We start from the raw sequence: 20,968 nt of genomic DNA, 5'->3' as shown, positions 1-20,968 counted from the left end.
CTCTGTTATCTCTTGTCTTTTGGATGACACTAATTCTGACAAATAGGTTATATCTCACTGTGACTTTCATTTGTGTTTTCCTGCTATCTAATGAAACTGAGTATCTTTTCATGACCCTGTTGTTCACTGATGTGTCTTCTTTAGAGAAAGGTCTACTCAAGTCATCATCTAGTTTTCAAAAACTATATAATTTTTCTGGGCATCATTTTATTTAAGAAATATCCAGAGTAAGATGAGGATGTGGCAGGAAGACCTGCCACCTATCCTTTTGAAGCTTCTAATCATATTTGCTATGAGGAAAAAAGAATCAAAGGAAGCCATGGAGTGGCAAACACGTAGTTACAGCTCATAAGATGATTAGATTTATTACATAATGGAATGTTTTTCATAGCAGCAAGGTTAGTATGTAGAATTTTATTCATTTAAAATTTGTGTTAGGGCTGGCTGGAGAGATACCACAGCGGGTCGGGTGTTTGCCTTGGATGTGGCCAACCCGGGTTCGATTCCCAGCATCCCATATGGCCCCCCAAGCACCGCCAGGAGTAATTCCTGAGTGCAAAGCCAAGGAGGAACCCCTGAGCATCTCCAGGTGTGACCCAAAAAGCAAAAAAAAAATTGTATTAATATATTTTTATAGTAGTTTAGGTGACAGGATTATAGTAGTGTTCACGTTTGGGTGATGGATGCATAAGATACTGCCCATCCCTACTACCAGCAAAGCACCAGTGACCTCCACACATCTTTCAGTGGACTCGAGTCCAATGTCCCCTCCCTCCCACTCCTGACCTCATTATGTGTTAATTGGTAGTTGTGGTTTGGGTGCATACTGTTACCCGCCTTAACATCACTCATGTGCTCCAGCCTCCCACTTAGGTTTCAGTATTATTTCCTGACAGCCGATTTATTCCCCTCAGCCCTGACCCCTCATCTAGCACTCATATCTGTGTTCCAGTCTTGAGGTTGATTATTGATTGATATTTTCCATACCTCTGGTTTGTGTTTAGATATACCACAAATGAGTGAGTTCATTTTACATTGATCCTTCTTTCTCTAGCTAATTTCGTTCAGAACAATACTCTCCAATTCCATCCAAGTTGTTGTGAGAGGCAAGATTTTATTTTTTCTAGTGACTGCATAGTATTTCGTTGTATATAGGTACAACTTTATTCACTCACTGTAGTTGGACATTTAGGTTGTTTCCATACCCTGACTATTGTGCTAAGAACTGCGCTGAACATGGTGTGCATGTATCTCCTCGTTTTGGAGATAGATACCTAGAAGTAAAATAGCTAGCTTAAATGGCAGATATATTCCTAATTTTGTGAGAAATTTCTGTGTCGTTTGCCATAGAGACTGTAACAGGTGACATTCCCAACTAGCAGTGAATTAGAGTTGCTTTTTCACCACATCCCTGTCAACATTTGCTGTTTTCAGTTGTTTGGGGTGTATAGATGTAGATAGGTATAGATAGATAGATAGATAGATAGATAGATAGATAGATAGATAGATAGATAGATAGATAGATAGATAGATAGATAGATAGATAAACAGAAAGGTAAATATGTCATCCTCACTCCTTGGCACTCATTGGTGTTTTGAAGTGTTTCATAATACGAGTGATAATGAACATGTTTTCATAGCTTGTTTGCTATCCATGTGTCTTGTTCATCTCTTCTTCCTATTTTTTGATGGGGGCTATTGATTTTTGTTGTTATTTTTGCTGAGCTCTACATGTTCTTTAGAGATGTTGGATGTTGGTCTTTTATCTGAATTATCATGGACAAATATTTTTCCCAGTCTGTTGAGTGTCTTTTTATTTTAGTCTGAGTTTTTTAAAAATATGCATGAAGCATTTTAGATAGCTCAAAGTCATAAGTCAATTGGGATATGAAATAATAATCAGATCAAAGATATTTACTGTCTAAGATGATCAGTATTTAATTACCACTGTCTGTGCATATAGTTACTATAAACTTCTCATCAAAGATAGATCTTTGTGCCTTTCTTATTTGACACATGAAAATAATATTCCTAAATATTTTTCCGTACTATAAAATATCTTATTTCTGTCAAAATGCAGTGTCTGATCTGACTAAGCTGCAATGAAAGGCACATATAGTTACTCTTTAGGTACAGCTCCGAATTATTTCACTTCTTGAAAGGAATAGCTCTAGGGTAGCTCCAAGCACAACTGAACTGGCTGTCCCAGAGGCATAATTTTCTCCCCTAGGAAGTAAGACTTCGGTATATATCCTTAGAACATCCAGAGGATCATAAACTGCAGAGAAGAATAAAGTTGACAGGATGGGAAATTAGTTGATTTTCATTTTTCTCCTTTTCATCTGGGTGTCAAATTTTCAGCCCTTTAAGCACTTCCATAGAGCAAAAGCACGTAATTTCCCTCGATAGGCATAAAGTTTGAAAATATTCCAGTAAGAGTGCAGACATTTCTGGAACAGGTGCATTCCCATCTACATTTTAAATGCAATCTAATTAAAATGCATGTGAGTCTTATATTGCAACTTTTAAAAAGGCTTTTTTTTGTCCATTAGTTTTCCATTGCAAAATACACAAAACAAAATTGACCACCATAACCATTCAAAACTGTATACTCAAATATATGAAATACATTTATACTGTTATGGGAACAATGTGAATGTATTTAATACTCCAGTGTGAAGTATTTAACACACCTGGGTAGGCCCTTACTTGCTGGCTGTAATATACATTCAGAGCACAGAGCCAGGAGTAAGCCCTGCTCACTGCCAGGTATTGGGGATGGGAAGAAGTAGCAAAAATCATACAGAATAAAGAAAAAGAAGTGAAGTCCTGTGGCCATGAAACAACTCCTTTCTCTCTATCTCATGTAGTCCCAGGAACCTTAATCCTACTTTAGGAAACATACACAGGAGACCATACAATATCTGTCTTGATTCCCATAGCATAATGTCCCCAAGCTTTCTCTATGTGTTAGTATATGTAAGAATTTCTTTCTTTTCTTTCTTTCTTTTTTTTTTTTGGTGGGAGGCACACCTGGTAGAGCTCAGGGATCACTCCTGGTGGGCTCAGGGGACCATATAGGGTGATGAGGATCAAACTCAGTATGTGAAAGGCAAGTGCCCTACCTGCTGTGCTATCTCTCTGACCAAAGAACTTCTTTTCTTTTAAAGACCAAATAATATACCAACACTCCACTATGTTTATCCATTCATCTAACCATGGACACCTGGGTTACCTCTACTTCTTTTTATTTTCCTTTTTGAGTCACACCCAGCAATGCTTAGGGGTTACTCCTGGCTCTACGCTCAGGAATTACTCCTGGTGGTGCTTGGGGGAACCATATGAGATGCCGGGAATTGAACCTGGGTTGGCCGCATATAAGCCATACCTGCTGAACTATCGCTCTGGTCCCTTACCTATACTTCTTGGCTCTTGTGAATAATACTGCTGCAAACAGGTGTACAAACATGTTTGACACCTCAATTTCATTGCACAAAAGTGGAGTTTTTGCATTCTATGAAAAAAATCAATATTTTATTTTTTTGAAGAATCACCATACTGTCTTCCAGAGGCAATGCATCAGTTTACATTCCCAAGGGTTTAATTACTACTGCTGGTGCAGGGTTTTAATCACACCAACTCTTCATGAGCACTTGTTTTCTAGTTTGGTTGCTAGTTAGAAGCTTTGCTAATGTGTATAAGGAGAACAAGTATTTCTAAAGTTCCCTACCCAATCTGTCTTTTTTCCAACCTAATCTGCCTTGCTCTCTACCACTATACATGATTTAAAATATAACATAAAAATTTAAATTAATTTTAGTGATTATAATTTAAACTGAACAAAACTGAACTACAGGATTTGCTTTGTTTTGGGTTTAGGGGGCCACACTCTACTGTGCTTAGGGCTTTCTCCTGGCTCTGCACTCAAGGATCACTCCTGGGCAAGGCAGGTTTCCAGACCACATAGGGTATCAAGGATTAAACTAGGTTTGGCTGCCTGCAAAGCAAGCAACTTAACCTCTGTGCTATTTCTCTGGTTCCTCAACTACATGATTTTAGGCCAAGAACCTGCATGATGTGAGTAGTTGATAATAAGTCTAAAAGATCTAAGAGTTTTATAAGATTCAGCAGAATGAACTTAAATGAGAGAAAACAGTGCTTTGTCGTTAAACTGTTGCCAGTTAACAAAAAAAAGTATAATTCCTTTTGGAAATATTTTTAGGTTGCCTAATATTACATGTTAAATATCAGTTTCACTATGACAATAATAGTTGGAAAAGTCCATTTTGGACAGGAACTGAGTGGTGAAAGTAGGTAAAGGGATATCTCTGATAAACTTTCAGCATCTGAATTGCAAACCATAAGGTGCAGAGATCCAGAAGGAAAGAGAGAAAGTTAGTGAGAGAGAGAGAGGGAGAGAGAGAGAGGAAGGGAGAGAGAGAGAAGAAGAAGGAGGAGGAGGAGGAGGAAGAGGAGAAAGAAGAAGAAAAGTGCTTGCCATAGAAGTCTGGGATGGGGAGGGAGGGAAACTGGAAATATTAGCGGTGGGAAATATACACAGGTAAAGGTATGGGTTTTGGAAACCCAATGGGTGTTGAAACCCAATCATGAACAACTTTGTGTATCTCACTGTGACTCAACTAAAAAAATTAATTAATTAAATATATATATATATACATATATCAGTTTTATGTGACTAATCTATTTCCCACTCTTTCCCTCTTCTGGAAAGCTTTCTCAGCTTCGAAATTTGACTGAACTTCTTTGTGAACCCGAAACTTTCAATTCAATAGAGCAAATGTGTCAGCAATCCAATCTGAACTTTGGGAACCTGTGTGAAGACAGCATCCGCCATGTGCGCTTCCTCAAAGCAGCAGAAGTTGGCACCGAAATAGCAACCAACTTACTGTTCCATGACAATATTCTATCGGAAAAACTAAGGGATTTGCTTACTGGGGATCCAAACAAAATTAACTTGAATATGGATCAGTGAGTTCCTTGCATTGTCTTCTTCCTTCGGGAAATGACTTCTCAAATGATCAATACGCCTCTCTCAATGTCTCCCTCTCTTCTGTTCGGCTCCAGGTTTTTGGAAAAGGCTTTGCAAATGAATTACTTGGAAAATATCACACGACTGTTGCCCACCATGGAGGCTGTGCTGCATGTCAATAGCAGTGGAGACGCTTCTGGAAGGCCAGGTGTTTCCCCGTTTTTATATTTTAAATTCTGTCCTATTAGACTGGGTGAGATGTTTCCATGCAGCAGTTTTAAGAAAGACCTTTTTTTTTTAAGTTCCCCAATGTAAAACATATCTGTATTACTCTTTCCCCGACACATGTGAAGCCTGAAGCTTTCAAATGTGACTGCTTGTCTAAAGTAAACACACACAACCTAGAAGAAAATGAAATAGGGAGCTTTTATTTCATAGCCTAGAGACATTCAAAAATTTACCCAGTTAGGCCATTTGCCTTTTGTTTCTCTGACATATTAAAGTATATTAGGCAGTCCATCGCATGAGGTAAGATAAAATATATTTACTTTCACGTGAATAATCTGATTTTAAAAAATTCAAATGTGCTATCTGCAGAAATCTCCATTCAGAACGTCCTATTAGTATTCTCACCACGATACATCATGAAATTCACTTCTTCTTTGCATAATACCTCAATACTGGAAAAAAGAACATTCAGGATTTTAGACAACAGGCAGCCACAAAATCAAAAGGACACTAAGTCCAAAAATAAAGCATTTTTTTACTAAGGGATAGTTTGTAAATAAATTGAAAAGCATTTATAGAATAGAGATTGCAATCTGCTAAAATGAAGTAAAAATTTCATTTTAGCAGACTAATAATTTTTAGCAAATTAATAAATTTACTTAAAATTTATTAATAAAATTATGTTATGCGTTAGATGACCCAGAGGTGAAATAATCATAATCACTATCCCTTAAATCTTGGAGTTAAATGTGTTGTATTTAAAAGTGAAAGAATGATTATGGAACTCTTTATAAACTGTAGCATATGAGGCAAACTTAAGAAACATGCATTGTGGCATAATGTGAAAGATTTAGCAAACCTTGTACTAATATAACAATGTAATGCAAATTGAAGTTAAAATATTTTTGATGCCAAGAATAACACATCCACAAAGCATTTTGAATTTGTGTGATTTTATAAATCAAAAGAGCATATGTAGTACACATAATTCACTTCAGACATTACATGGTCAAAGTCTGTGAGAAAAATCTTATTTTTAATCCACCTGGCTTCATAGCCGCCTATGGAAAATTTATAAACCCAGAGCAATCTGCTATTGTGGGTTAATGATATTATAATTGAAACAAGTCTAAATCAGATAGGCATAGACCCTAAATATGCAAAGTTTGCTCAAACTGGGAAACATCTGCTCCTGGCATAAGGCATAAATGTTGAATTATATGTATTGTTTAGAAGGTTTCTCTATGTTAGTACTACCAAAAGGAATTGCTTTGCCGCTAACATGTGACTTTTGTGTATGTGTGCAGGCGAGTTAATAGAATTGTTTAAAAATGTTCAAGAGCTGAGAGAAGAACTAAGAAGAAGAACAGTACTGTCCAACAGAAGTATTGACAATTTGCTGGCCATGCCTATCCCTGATAACAGAGCTGAGGTGAGGTGTAATACATTCCACTGGAATCCAGGTTTAGAAATATAAATAGCATTTGATATTTCTTGACCACTTATCTGTAGAATACTGAGAAACTGCATGCAAAATCTAGTGGATTTATCATAACACAAGTGATAAATTGGAGTCTTAACTCTGAAGTAAAGATACAAGTAAAATTCTAAAACAAGAATCAAGCCACTCTGTGCTTTGATTTCCTTTCCCGTAATTATCTTTGTCCTTCTTCTGGCCTCTTTTGTCCTTTATTTGGTTGGTTGGTTTTTGTTTCTTAATATGAAATTTACAAAAATTGTAAATCAAACAACTTTTGATTTTTGATTTACAAAGTTGTAAATCAAACAACTTTTAGGTATATCATGTTCTAACTCCAATCTCACCAGTATTTGTATCTTCTTCACCAGGAACCCTAGGTTCCCCACCACCCCCTACCTATCTCCTTCACAGAAAGTTCTTAAAAGTTTAATTATTGTACTTTGGGCCCATGCTTATAGTATTGTTGACTCTAATGGATTTGCTGTATGAAATACCTCCCCTCTATACTACTGAATAGTAAGGACCCTGACCCTTGCCTCTATGTTAACTCCCGATTGCCTCTTCTTGACTCTGCCCTCTAATTCTCTTCTTCTCTGGCATTTACATAACCTAGTGATCTGGGCCCAATGTATTTTCCTTCTTTGATAACTTTCAGTTATTTTCTTGTTGTGTTATTCTATACACCACAGATTCATCCAGTATTTGTCATTGTCCGGTTTTACCCTCAAAAACTTTTTAAAGTAGGCAGTGTGATCAATAGTTATTTGTATTTAGTTTCATAATCAACTTATATGAGGTAAATTTTCCCACTCTCTTTTGATGATTTCCCACTCTCTTTTGATCACGTTTCAGTGGCCCAAAACTCGGGAAAGAGACAGAGTTGATTTGCAATTTGCTACAAATAAAATAAAAATAAACACATATTTTTACTTTTTAAAAGTCCCAAGATAAGATATTGTATAGAAAACAGGTATGGTCCGGGAACTTTGGATAAATTTATTGGGTTTAAAAATATTTTTGGTGTGAAATGAATAATGCATTTCCTCATAGGCTGATAATAGGGTTTTCCACTTGAAATGTCTTATCTTTTATCCCTTTTCCACGTCCATTGTATAGAAGTGTCATAGACATTTTCCAAAAGAGCTGTCAAGATTAAAACCTCTTCCCTTCAAAATTTAGGTGTGACAGAGTGTATAATTCCTAAGCACAGACCAGCTGTTCTCCAATATTTGATCAAGTTTCTAAAAAGACTTTAAGATTGTATTTGGAAAGTATTTAGGTTTACTGTGTCAATGCAATTGGTTTCCCCATATGAAAATTAAAACTGCTTTGTCTTCACTTTTATCCACTTGATCCAGCACATAAGGATTCACCCTTTCCTTTGATTTGACCTCTCTGTTCAATTGATTCTCTGATCTAATTACAGCCATTGTGTTTCTTCTGAATTGAGATTTATTTTAATACATAAAAACATGTAAATGGAGAATGTATATCCTTTCTTTGTTCAAAAGGGGAAAAAGGGAAAAGTTTCTATAATCTTAAAGTTCATAAAGTTTTCTCTTTATTTGCAGCTCAGTCACAGGAGAGATGACATCTTCCTTCCCATTTTCACACCTCCCTTTCACACAAGCCTCACTGTCCAGGATGGTTAATTCACAGGATTGTGTGATCCTGAGCTTTGTACTTTGCTTTTCATCTCTAGACCTCGGGGTTTATTGTAGGAGATTGCAACTTCAAATCATTATAAAAATGAAATGCAAAAGCAAGTTTTAATGAAATGCAATTTGAATAAACTAAGAGTAAAATTTTAAAGGCAGTATGAGATTTCAACTAGCAATTTCCCCAGACTAATTCCAAATGAATGATCTTTCCCAGCTCCAGCAAGCACCCTGTTGTTTAAGTGGAAAAGCCAAGAATCATCCCACTCTCTTCTTTGTCTCCCTTTCACATCTACTCCTTGAACAATTTCTCATTCCAGGAAATAGTGGACACTTTAGCGTTCTTGATAGTAATCAGTGCTTTAAGAAAAAAACACTTGACTTTGAGAATAACTGGTCACATTTTTATTTGAAGTCTTTGCGTATAAGAGAAACCGCTGAAATGAACGTATGTCTTTATCCATCTTGCAGATTATTTCTCGTGTGTTCTGGCTGCATTCTTGTGATGCTAATGGGACCAATCCCAAGCTGGAAGATGTGATGAAGGAGTTCTGTAGCCTTCCTCTTCCTGAGAGGTCCCGGCAGTCCTACCTCATTGCAATCACTCTCCTTCACTATTTAGATATTCACAACTTCGCATACAAGGCAAGTTACTGTGGCTGAAATATTTTTATATTTGTGGTTTAATATAAAAATATTTGATTATGCATGTAGTAGGTAACTTACCTACTACTCTAAGGAATGAGTATTCATTTATACAGCGTTTGGAATTATTCCTTTATTTTGGAACAAAATGGGACCTTAGAAATCATATCTTGCAAATTTGCACATTTTATAGGGAAGGAAATTAACATTAATGCCTTATTAACTCTCGGTTTGCATATCCAAGACCAGGTATTCAGCTTCATATATGCTATAGTAAAATATGAAAGTTTTAATAACAATGTTCTTCTCTTGAAGTAAAACCAGAGGCGACACAGCTGACTTATGCTGTTGCCACATTAGAGTAAATAGGATAAAAGGTTTTTAGAAAATGCTACAAATAATCTAGGTATGAGTCATTATCCCACACCATTATTTCCAAAATGGCCTATTAACTGGCCTCCTGCCCCCCCACACTTGCTCCCTTCCCATCACTGCCCTAAAACACCAGAATGATCCGTTCAAATCTTAGGTCACATGAAGTCCCACTGGTCAACACCATTCAGGAGCTTCCTGTTTTATTCAAGTAAACCTCCACGTCTTACAGAGGTCCCACAATTCTCACAACTTCCCATCTCAAATTCCGATTCTGATTTTCCATCTCCCTGCCCCGTCAGCTCCCGCCCCAGCTTCGGGAGGTGCCCTGCTCATGATCTGAACGGCGATTTCCCTTTCTTCCTCTTTGACGTTCTCATTAAGACCCCCTGACCTCTTGAAAATGCAACCAATCTCTCATCTACTGCACACTTAAGCCTCCTTTCCCTGCCCACTTAGTGTGCTCTTGCGCTTCCAACACGCTATATGTTTTAGTCTTCATTTTCATGATTCATCTTCTATATCCCATTAGGATATAGAAGAGCTACTTTGCTCACTGGAGCATTTCAAAAGTCAAGAAGAATACCAGGCCCAACAAGGAACTCGCAAATACCCTTAAATGCTTCTTTTTTGCATAAAGCATCACCGAATATGCATATGAATAGAAATGATGAATTCAATCCAGCAAAAATCATCTTTCTATATTACAATGCCTTTGCAGAGAAGATTTCACAGCAAATGTTTCAGGTTGAGTCTAGCACTCAAATGCAGAAGACCATTTCCGGTTTTGTTTTGTTTTGTTTTGTTTTGGTGTCGAGACCAGAAGTAACAATAGTAACAAAAATGTCTGCTCATTAGTCAATTTATTAAACATCACTGAAAGAGTGCTTAGAATACTGGAAGAAAAGCAAATACTTTGATTCTAACTAAGAAAACTCTGAACCTCATTAGTATCTGTGCTATTGAGGCAGCTATGTTCCTGGGACAATCTCCCACTGAGTCTGAGACTCATAATGAGGGTCTTGAATGCTCTTCTTGCAAAGAGATTCCATTCCCTTGGACCCCCAGGCGTCTTTTCCCTCTGCTTATAACCTTATCTTTATTCCTCCTATGTCTTGTTTCTACTCTCCTTTGGAGTGCTATCTTAGAAAGACCTTTTCTACTTTCTTTGCAAAACTCTTCCTACACCTTAGTACTCAGCCTTTTGTCAATGGACTGATTTGGGATATTTTCTCCAGAGCTCCCTGAATGGTGGGAGAGTAACAGTATTTGCACCACTGAGCCTTTATTGCCTTGGCCAATGCTGAGAACAGAACAGGTACCCATCAATGTAGATAAATCATTAAATGAAGGGATTAAAATTATTATAAAATTTAAAAAGGTTTTCCATGTTTCTTCCTGAAACAGAAAAACATTATGGGATTGTGACTAAGCCTATAAATCATAAAAGTTTTTTTAAAACATTTTATTAGTAAATCACTGTGGGGTACAGTTACAAACTTATGAGCTTTCATGTTTGTATTTGGTTTACATTCCTCCACCAGTGCCCATTCTCCTCCACCAATGTTCCCAGTATCCCTCCCACCACCCCCACCCCAACCTCCACCACCCCACCCTGCCTCTGCAGCAGGGCATTCCCTTTTGTTCTCTCTCCTGTTGGATGTTGTAGTTTGCAATAGAGGTATTGAGTGGCCATCATGTTTGGTCTATAGTCCACTTTTGGTACGCGGCTTTCAACCCGAGTGGGTCCTCCCAACATTCTCTACTAGGTGTTCCCTTCTCTGTCTTTGCTGAAATCATAAAAGTTTTTTGAGAGAGCTTTTCTGACTTTCAGGAGCACATTCTGTGATATTTGAACAATAATATCTAGGAACAGTTCTATAATTTATATCTTCCTTTTTCATATTTAAAATCATTTATTTGAGGCAACACCATTGGGTTTAATATCATACCACAAAATGCACTCATTTTAAGCAAACAATTCAATGAAACTTTTAGCAAATATGTAAAATCTTAGAACTATGATCACAACATAATTTTATTTGTTTTTTATTTGCTTTATGTATTGAGGTAATAATGATTAGCATTATCATATATGTTTTATAAGTATGCTTTCATAAGCTTGTGGTGTGCACAGGGCATTATAAAACATGTAGCACATTCATGAAGTTCTTCTATGAGTCATACAAAATTTTAATTCTGAAAAGTTGAGGAAACCTTGCCCTAAGCAGATGGAAGGCATGATTTTATGTTATTTACCAGCAAGAAAGATGTAGCAATGGCTAAATGGCTAACAAATTCTAAGTGTGGTTCAGATATGGCCACCAGGGTCAATATCCTTCTACTGCTGTCTATCGGACCTCCTCCACCAGTACCCATGCCCATTTAGCAGATTCAGTTCTGTGATACAAACCCAAGATTTGGTTTTGGCTGGTTTTTTTTGTTTTGTTTTTTTTTTTTTTTTTTTTTGCTTTTTGGGTCACACCCGGCAATGCACAGGGGTTATTCCTGGCTTTGCACTCATGAATTACTCCTGGCAGTACTCAGGGGACCATATGGGATGCTGGGAATAGAACCCGGGTCGGCCGAGTGCAAGGCAAACGCCCTACCTGCTGTGCTATTGCTCCAGCCCCTTCTTTTTTTTTTTATTGATGAATGGCGTCATTCAGTATTTCTCTTTTTCTGTATGACATATTCCCCTGGATTTGCACCCTCCAATTCCATCCCTATAGGAGCAAATGGCAAGATGTAATCTTCCTTAGAGTGTAGGGAATGCCATATCACAGTTTAATTTAATTTATTATTATTTATTTATTTATTGCCGTATCCAGTATGTACAGGGATTACTCCTGACTTTTCACTCAGGGATCACTGCTGATGGGGATTGAACCTTGTTGGAGTTCAATCAAGACAAGTGCTTGATCAACTGTACTCTCTTTCTGTATAATTTTAGAATAAAATTATACTATAATATTAGAATGTGTCCAACAACTTCAAAAGAAACTTTATGGTTATTTGTATTCTTCTTATAACCTCAAGTCCAGGTTTCTTCTACTCTACTTTCTGTGTATAGTACTTCCCTTTTTAGAGATCTCATATAAATAAACTTGGATACTATGCAGACTTTGTGCCAGACTTTTTTCACTTATAATATTTTTAAATTTCATATATATTGTAACTAATATCATTATATCAGTTCTTTTTCTTGTAAATGATATTCCATTTTAATGTTAGACATTTTGTGCATCCATTCACATAGATTGTTTCTACTTCTTGGCTATTGCATGTATTGCTACTAGGAATAAAAGAAACTTCATGTACACAGATGTTTCACTTTTGGGTAACTGTAAAGTGGAGTTGCTGGATTGTATGGTAACTTTGTGTTTAGCTAATAAATAAGTTATCACAATATTTTCCAAAATGATACCTTCTAGTATCCTCAGCAATAATGTATGGTGGTTCCAATTTCTCACATAATTAATTTCTTTTTATCATATTTTTGTTAGGTGTTTGTACCTAGAGAAGATCAAAAACCAGTAGAAAAAATGATAGAGCTCTTCATGAGGTTGAAAGAAATTCTCAATCAGATGGCTTCCGGCACACGTCCACTACTAGACAAAATGAGATCCTTGACACAAATGCATCTACCGAAAAGTGTTCCATTAACACAGGTAGAAAAGTCACCTGGTGATGTTCTTATTGGAAAATCCCTTTGGTCATACTAATTTTATTTGAAGTTAGTTATCACATCCAGGTATGAGCATAGTACATTGTAAAAATAAGCAGAAAAAAATCTTTAAACTTAACGGCACTTATTTTTGTCTCTCAAATAGTGGCATTTAGTATTCCGCATTTACATTTGGAAATATGTTTAAAGGGAGTATTGCAAACTAACAGAATATGCTAAGCTTCGATGGGGTTTCTCTCAGTATTGTCTTTTTTAGCATTTATGTCATTAACCAGTAATGCATCCTAACTTAATATCTCACAGGCAATGTACAGAAGTAACCGGATGGACACACCCCAGGGATCCTTTAGTACCATCTCCCAAGCACTGTGTTCCCAGGGCATCACCACTGAATACTTAACTGCCTTGCTGCCCTCTTCCCAGAGACGAAGAGGCAATGACACCAAGGATTTATTGACTTATAATTTAAGCAAAGAGCAAGTAGCTTCAAAATATGGAATTCCCTTACACACCAGTGAGTATAATTCCAAAATCAACACGCTTATGATCACCTCCTAACGATGTCTTTGTGTTAGAATAAAAATGAAAGATACATGTCAAGCCTGTTACATATATCATTCACTCATTCGTTCTTTGCAACAATATATGAATTGCATGGTACTATCCATTTTTAATAAAGGGGAATGAAAGGCAATGAGATTGAGTAATCTGATCCGGTCACCCACCAAGAGATGATCAGAATTGTGATGTGAACCCAGGAAATCTACTCAATTTTTAGCTTCTAATACAATAGCACGTAGAATTTGCCAGTTCAACTACACCTTCTTTGCCAAGGGCACATATTTTAAAGTTTAGAAGGATCAAGAAAAGTATTCTAGAATTAGAAATTTGTTTCACATAGAAGAGCTTTGTGAGTGCAGTAGAACAATTTATGTTCAGTGGCACCTCAAAGTCATTTGACTGACATATAACCATGAGATGCAAGATACAACCAGGTGAAGACTTCGAAATAAAATGTTGAGGATTGGTATGGTGTATATGTGGACTCATTTAGTCATTGAACAAATGTTCATTAAACACCTCTTTCATACCTGGAACTATCTCAGAGGCAGATTTTTTTGATATGTCTTTCAGAAATTAATGCCAGAAATTAATGCCAATGAGCTATACTTAGAAGAAATTATGAAACGTGGTTTCAACCTTATTACTTGACAAAATATCATCACTCATTATTGGTTTGCTTGTTAGGATAGGCTTTCACACCTACAGATGATTTGCTGCTTTGCTTTCTTACTCTGGTACCAGATGCCTCACACTTGTTAATCATAAGGAAAGTGCTAACACATGACTTTTGGGTGTAATAACAATAGTTTTTTGCTCATTTACCATGAAGAAATAGATTTTAAATAAATACAGATACTGAATGATTTTATGCCACTTTCTCTTCCAGCACCATTTTGCTTCTCCCTTTATAAAGACATCATTAACATGCCTGCCGGACCTGTGATTTGGGCTTTCTTGAAACCTATGTTGTTGGGAAAAATTCTGTATGCACCTTATACCCCCATCACAAAAGCAATAATGGAAAAGGTTTGACCATTTTAACTAAAAGTTTTGTTGCATATGAAGGCAATTTTTTTAAGTAGTGAACTTTCATATTTACTCTACCTGACTCAGATCTTTTTGCTTGATACTCTTCTAAATGATTATCTGATACTAAATTATTCTCAGCTTTTGTCTCATATATGTCATTTATGTTTTTATGTATAAAGAATGTAGATTTCATGGTAGCACTCTGAATAGAAATTAATTGTGTGGGGCTGGAGTGATAGCATGGTGGATAGGGCATTTGCCTTGCATGCGGCCGACCTGGGTTCGATTCCCAGCATCCCATATAGTCCCCTGAACACCAACAAGGGTAATTCTGGAGTGCAGAGCCACAAAACTCAATCATGAAAGTTTGTAACTATATCTCATGGTGATTAAATACAAAAAAATTAATTTTTTTAAAAAAGAAACCTTTTGAAAATATGAAAAAAAATTAGTAAACCATGTCTGTTTCTTTGTCTTTCAGTCTAATGCAACTCTAAGACAACTGGCTGAATTAAGAGAAAAATCTCAAGAGTGGATGGATAAGTCACCACTTTTCATGAATTCCTTTCACCTGTTAAACCAGACGATTCCTATGCTTCAGGTAGGAGATTATTCTGTTATTTGTTTTGGTTGGATTTATAATTCTTTGAGATTTTGAATCATTTCAAATATATGTAGAAAGAGATAATTTAGAACACATATTCAACATATTTGTTACCTGTCCTTCAAAAAGCAGTCTGAAAAAAACAAAACAAGACAAAACAAAAACCCAAAAAGTAGTTTGAGATAATTACTACCTGTCACTCACATTCAAATCATCTTTTCTTTCAGAACTATACTTTCTCTGACTGTAATTCAGTAACATAGTGTATCTCATCACTTAATTATAAATACAACTAGTGATATAATTGAGTTTTCCAAACATAAAATACTTCACCGTATTACTATAAACTATGGCTTCAAATATACCTATTTCTCTACTTTGAATTATGTTTTACTGATCACAAGTTCCTAAATACCTTCTGGAGAAAAATATTAGATTTAGAGTTTAGTTTTTTCAAATATATGACTTTATAGTTTAAGTTAACTACTTGACAGTGAAACTGAAGTATTATGGATTCTGTTTGAAAAATATAATTTGGAATAATCACAAAAGAGTCAAGATTTTCTGGTAGTGATACAAATATTGTAAAAAATATTCTAGTTTCTAACAGAGATAGTGACAAAGGCAGAACAGAAGAGAAAAAAATAAATCTGTTAGGAATGATTGCAATACAGGGAGTTTAAAAGCATACCAAAGATTTGAAAAAGACTCAATGAAAACTGACATACAAAATAACTTTCATACACACAAAAAATGTTTTTCTGGTCTGCAAGATGGCTTGAAGGTTGAGATTACACTCTTAGCATGTGAGAGACTTGAGTTCAATCTTTTTTGCCAGGTAGGAACTTTAACAGAAACTACACACATTGTTATTAAGAATTTTTTGCTGGCTAAATGATAAATTAACCAGAGACATTATTTGAGCAAGATAATTCAAAAAATAATTCAGAATTTTATAAGAAAAAAATCTCCATAACAATGCCCATAAAGGGGTCATCACCTAATAGAAGTCTATTTTGTTTTAGGTATAAATAAATCATCAGTCTCAATTATTAAGGAAAAGCTTACACAACTCAAAAAATTGTATACAGAATTTGACATTGTCCCTCCCTCTGAGTTCTTTGTCTCCTAATTTACTCACCTCATTGCCTATTCAGTGTAGGCTAAATGTGAGAGAAAAACTCAGGTTTTGATTGGGTAAGAGAGGGCAAAGGAAGAAGCCACGGAAGAGTTTCAGTGCTAGGAAAGAACTTGACATGTAAAGGCTTTCTCAGAAGACCTAGCTTAGCTATTGTGAACTATTTTGAAAACTACTGAAAGACAAAAAGCACTTTTTTTCTTTTTGCAGTTTAGGAATCTTTAAAATGGGTATTTGATAGCAATGTCACATGTTTGTAAAGTTCACATATGTGCGAAACTTTACATATGTGTGAACTTTACATATGTGTGAACTTTATGTGTTCACATATGTGTGAACTTTACATATGTGTGAAACATTTTAAAACAGTGTGTTGGGGGCCGGAGCGATAGCACAGCGGGTAGGGCGTTTGCCTTGCAGGCGGCTGACCCGGGTTCGATCCCCTGCATCCCATATGGTCCCCCAAGCACTGCCAGGAGTAATTCCTGAGTGCAAAGCCAGGAGTAACCCCTGAGCGTTGCTGGGTGTGACCCAAAAAGCAAAAAAAAAAAAAAACAGTGTGTCATGGAGATGAATTAATAGAAAAAGGAGTTGTGGAAGATTTAAAACTAGATTTAGTGAATCATCTTTGAATGGGATCTGATGTCTTTTATTGTTAGTAATGCACTGATTCAGATTTTCCATAATATACAAGTTCATTCCTAGCAAATAGTTATATTTTAAAGGATTTGGGTTTTTCTAAATGCACAACTCTATGATAGATTTATTGCTCTGACTACCTCAGCAAATTTAAAACCCTCAACAAATTAATTCCACCGTGCATATATAGTATTAATACATATTAATCTTAATTATTTCCTTTCATGTAAACATAAGATAGGATGGTTAATGGCAATGAACTCAATTCTAGAGGGAAAACCAACACTCACCAAATCCCATAAGCACCAACCCATAACTTTAGTATGTATATAAAATTAATAAATATTTATTTAATCAAGCTGAATTCTGTCCTTTCAACTTTTCCATGGGATCTTACTAATCGTCTGTTCTTAAGGGAATCCACACAGCTTCCTCAGGACTAGTTTTGTCGTCTATGAATTGGAGTAATAGTAATTATTTACCCCAAAGTGTAATTGAAAAGTAAGCAAATCAAAAGAGGGACCACAGAAATAGCTCCAAGGGCTAGAGTGCGTGCTTTGCATGGAGGCCTGTGTTCAATCCTGCACAGTCTCCTAGCACTACCAGGAGTGAACCCCCCGCCCTCACTGTGAGTAGCCCCTCTGGACCCTGAGTGCAGTTTCCCCCAACCCCCTCCCCCCAAAACCAAACACAAACAAGGTAAAAAGCATTCATGTCCAATACAGAGTAAGATCTCCATCTGCCATTTATAGTACTATTTTTTTTTTTTTTTGCTTTTTGGGTCACACCTGGCGATGCACAGGGGTTACTCCTGGCTCTGCACTCAGGAATTACCCCTGGCGGTACTCAGGGGACCATATGGGATGCTGGGATTTGAACCCAGGTCGGCCGCGTGCAAGGCAAACGCCCTACCCGCTGTGCTATCGCTCCAGCCCCCTCTAGTACTATTTCTGCAGTACGATTTCTAAGGTCTTATGTGTTCAGTTAACTGATACACAAAAGATAACTAAAGATCTCCCCCTTTTTCTAGGTCATCTAAACTACAATACAAAGTCTCTAGGCTTTTGTATTTAAAGTGTTTATGTAATTTTAAAGTGCATGAGTATATAGTAACAAAGATCATCAATTACCATGTTCATCACTTATTTTACCATGTTCACATATTGTATAATATGATACTATAATATATAATAAGTATAATATGATACTATAATAATTTACATTTGATCGCCCTTATAGGTAATTTATCCTGACTTTATAGAAAAGTAACCTGAAATTAGAAAAGACAAAAAACTATCAGAAATCCTCATAGCTGAAAGTCAGTTGTGATGTCAGTTTTCATGTAGCCATTATCACTTAAATTTTAAAAGTTGTTTTAGTTAGTTTCAACTGAACAAAATTCCATTATGTGTCTGCAAAATTGTATATAGCAAATGTCAAAAACACATACTTGCTATGTGGAAAATGACTTTAATTGAATATAATTTCCTGGTGTTGATAATTATGATCTGATCTGGCTACATTAGCAAAAATCCTGGTTTCAAGTCATTACCAGGCACATGTCTTCTCTTTTTTTTTAAAACAGTATTTAAAATGACACGAGTCACACTGCAAGATAGCACCGTGATAATGACCGGTGGTGATTATTTCATTTCACTGTGGGTGTTATTAGAGAGATGATAATTAAACATGTTTTTTCTTGTTTTGAAATGGATTCCCCATTGTTACTTACAGAATACTCTAAGGAACCCCTTTGTACAAGTTTTCATAAAATTCTCCGTGGGACTTGATGCTGTTGAATTATTGAAACAGATTGATGAACTTGGTGAGCTCATATTTATAGAACTTTTATTCACCCTTATGTTAGAAATGTAAAAACACAAGAAAAAAATTTCTTGTTCTCTATATTTTATTGTACGCACATTAATCTAAGAAAAATAAAACCCTGTGTGAATGCAGTAGTTATACTGTTTGAATGCAGCTTTTCTTCCAATTACAGGTAGGTTTCTATAAGTTATAGAAATTGTATTTTACTTTTGTAACTGATGAGAAACAAGTCTTGAAGGACAGAGGAAGATGAAATCACTTATTTCTGACTACATTTAACATTTTATCTCCACTGGCCTCCGTATCGCTTTGACCAACCCAGAAAATCAATGGGGGAGGTTATAGAATTAGTAAAAGCAAAACAGAGGCAATGTAGAGACTCAAAAATAAATAAATAAAATTAAATCAGTATTCAAGGTTGGAAGCTTCTCTCAGGGTCGTTAAAAAGGAATGGGTCAAAGAAGATCAAAGCAAGCTGTCTGAACTTAGTGCATTCCCTCCGCCACAGCTCCACCTTCAACCTAAGGGATGCAAGACATCTAATTCAGTCCGTGTCTGATTTACTGTTGCTATGCAACCATGAGTATGAGGAATGGATTGAGAGCATCAGAATTTGGCAGCCGTAGAACAACCGCTTCCATTTCTCTCTAACTCTACTGAGATATGTCACTCAGGTTATAAATCAACAGGGACTAATTACACCTACATTTGTATTGTACATAATTGTATGTACTTTTGATAGTGAACCCAGTTTGATTAAACAAAGTATGAGCAGATGTATTTTCTAAAAGAGTCATGTAGTCATGTAAGAAAGAAACCACTTGGTCAAAATATACTCTGAAGTTTGTTGTTTTTTTTTTTTGGTGGGGGAAGGGTCAGGCAACACCCAGCTGCATTCAAGGTTCACTGCTGGTGAGCTTAGGGGACCGTATGCCGAGCCAGGTACTGAATCTGTCCTTACCCACTGTATTATCACTCTGCCCCCCACTCTGAAGTTCTTATGTAGAATCTTTATCATTTAGAACTTCAGAAATAGGATGTTAGTTTAAAACAAGTTAAAATGAATGGAGCAGTGCAACTGGATGTTTACGGCATTGCTATGCATATTTGAGTATAAGAGGGGGCACAGTTCAAATTTCGGGAGTGCACATACCCGCTTACTCTTCTATGATCTGGTCTACCAGCATTTCTTTTTTTTTAATTTTAATTTTATTGAATCACCGTGAGATAGTTACAAGGTTTCATGTTTGGGTAACAATCACACAATGATCAAACACCCATCCCTCCACCAGTGCACATTTCCTACCACCAATATCCCCGGTATAACCCCCCTTGCCCACCCTCCCCCTGCCTCCATCTACCAACATTTCTAAGGAGCTTTTTGGTATTGTATTGATTGCCACTGACTGTTGGACAACAATTGATGACAATTATCCTCTGCCCTCATCAAGTCTCTATCACACCAAACATTTTATTTGAAATTATAATGAAAAATGCATTTAAGAACTTGTCCTCTATGATAAATTTACTCTCATATTTGAAGATGAAAGAGGCACATTCAAGTTCTGTAAGGAGAAATTTACGATATTCATAGCCTTCATCACTATTCATGATGATTCAGTCAGTGAAAATTTAATTGACCAAGTGATTTATTAACTTGAAACTTTATATTTACCCTTTGTCTCAGTTGATTTCCTTGAAAGGAGTCATGAAATTGAAGAGCAATTAAATCCTCTTTCTTCCAGAGTAATTACCTGAAATAAAATCGTGATGGTTTTGTCTAGATTAATACAGATATCAATAGAGATAACTCACACAGGTTTTAAATCAAGTCATATTAGAAAATTGTAACTATATAGCATAGATGTTCACTAGCTCCTCAGAAGTGATTCTGTGGCACACTAAATATTTGTCTTATACTCTACATGGGTTATCTTTTATTTGAATTCTTACACTCACAAATTATGAACAAAGCATATCTGTTTATTGATAATTTTCATTTCTAGTGTATTATCTTCTTCATTACTACACATAGAGACTTTTTTCACCTTTAGTCGTTCTTCAATTACATAATTGCTTTGAAATATAACTGTATAATTCTCTGAC

At 36.1% G+C, this 20,968-nt stretch overlaps 1 protein-coding gene across 1 annotated transcript in view; it reads left to right on the top strand.

Annotated features, from left to right (window-relative positions):
• ABCA12 (ATP binding cassette subfamily A member 12) overlaps positions 1–20,968 on the top strand; it is a 198,636-nt gene that overhangs the window by 103,953 nt on the left and 73,715 nt on the right. The window contains exons 12-20 of the mRNA XM_055122119.1: positions 4,733–4,989; positions 5,086–5,198; positions 6,526–6,650; positions 8,828–9,001; positions 12,880–13,044; positions 13,365–13,575; positions 14,512–14,651; positions 15,136–15,255; positions 18,770–18,860. Coding sequence (XP_054978094.1) covers positions 4,733–4,989; positions 5,086–5,198; positions 6,526–6,650; positions 8,828–9,001; positions 12,880–13,044; positions 13,365–13,575; positions 14,512–14,651; positions 15,136–15,255; positions 18,770–18,860 — 1,396 coding nt within the window. The remainder of the gene's footprint in view (positions 1–4,732; positions 4,990–5,085; positions 5,199–6,525; positions 6,651–8,827; positions 9,002–12,879; positions 13,045–13,364; positions 13,576–14,511; positions 14,652–15,135; positions 15,256–18,769; positions 18,861–20,968) is intronic.

Source organism: Sorex araneus, chromosome X (genome assembly GCF_027595985.1).
Source record: "Sorex araneus isolate mSorAra2 chromosome X, mSorAra2.pri, whole genome shotgun sequence".
Classification (NCBI taxonomy): Eukaryota; Metazoa; Chordata; class Mammalia; order Eulipotyphla; family Soricidae; genus Sorex; species Sorex araneus.
This window is presented reverse-complemented; position numbering and strand designations above follow the sequence as displayed.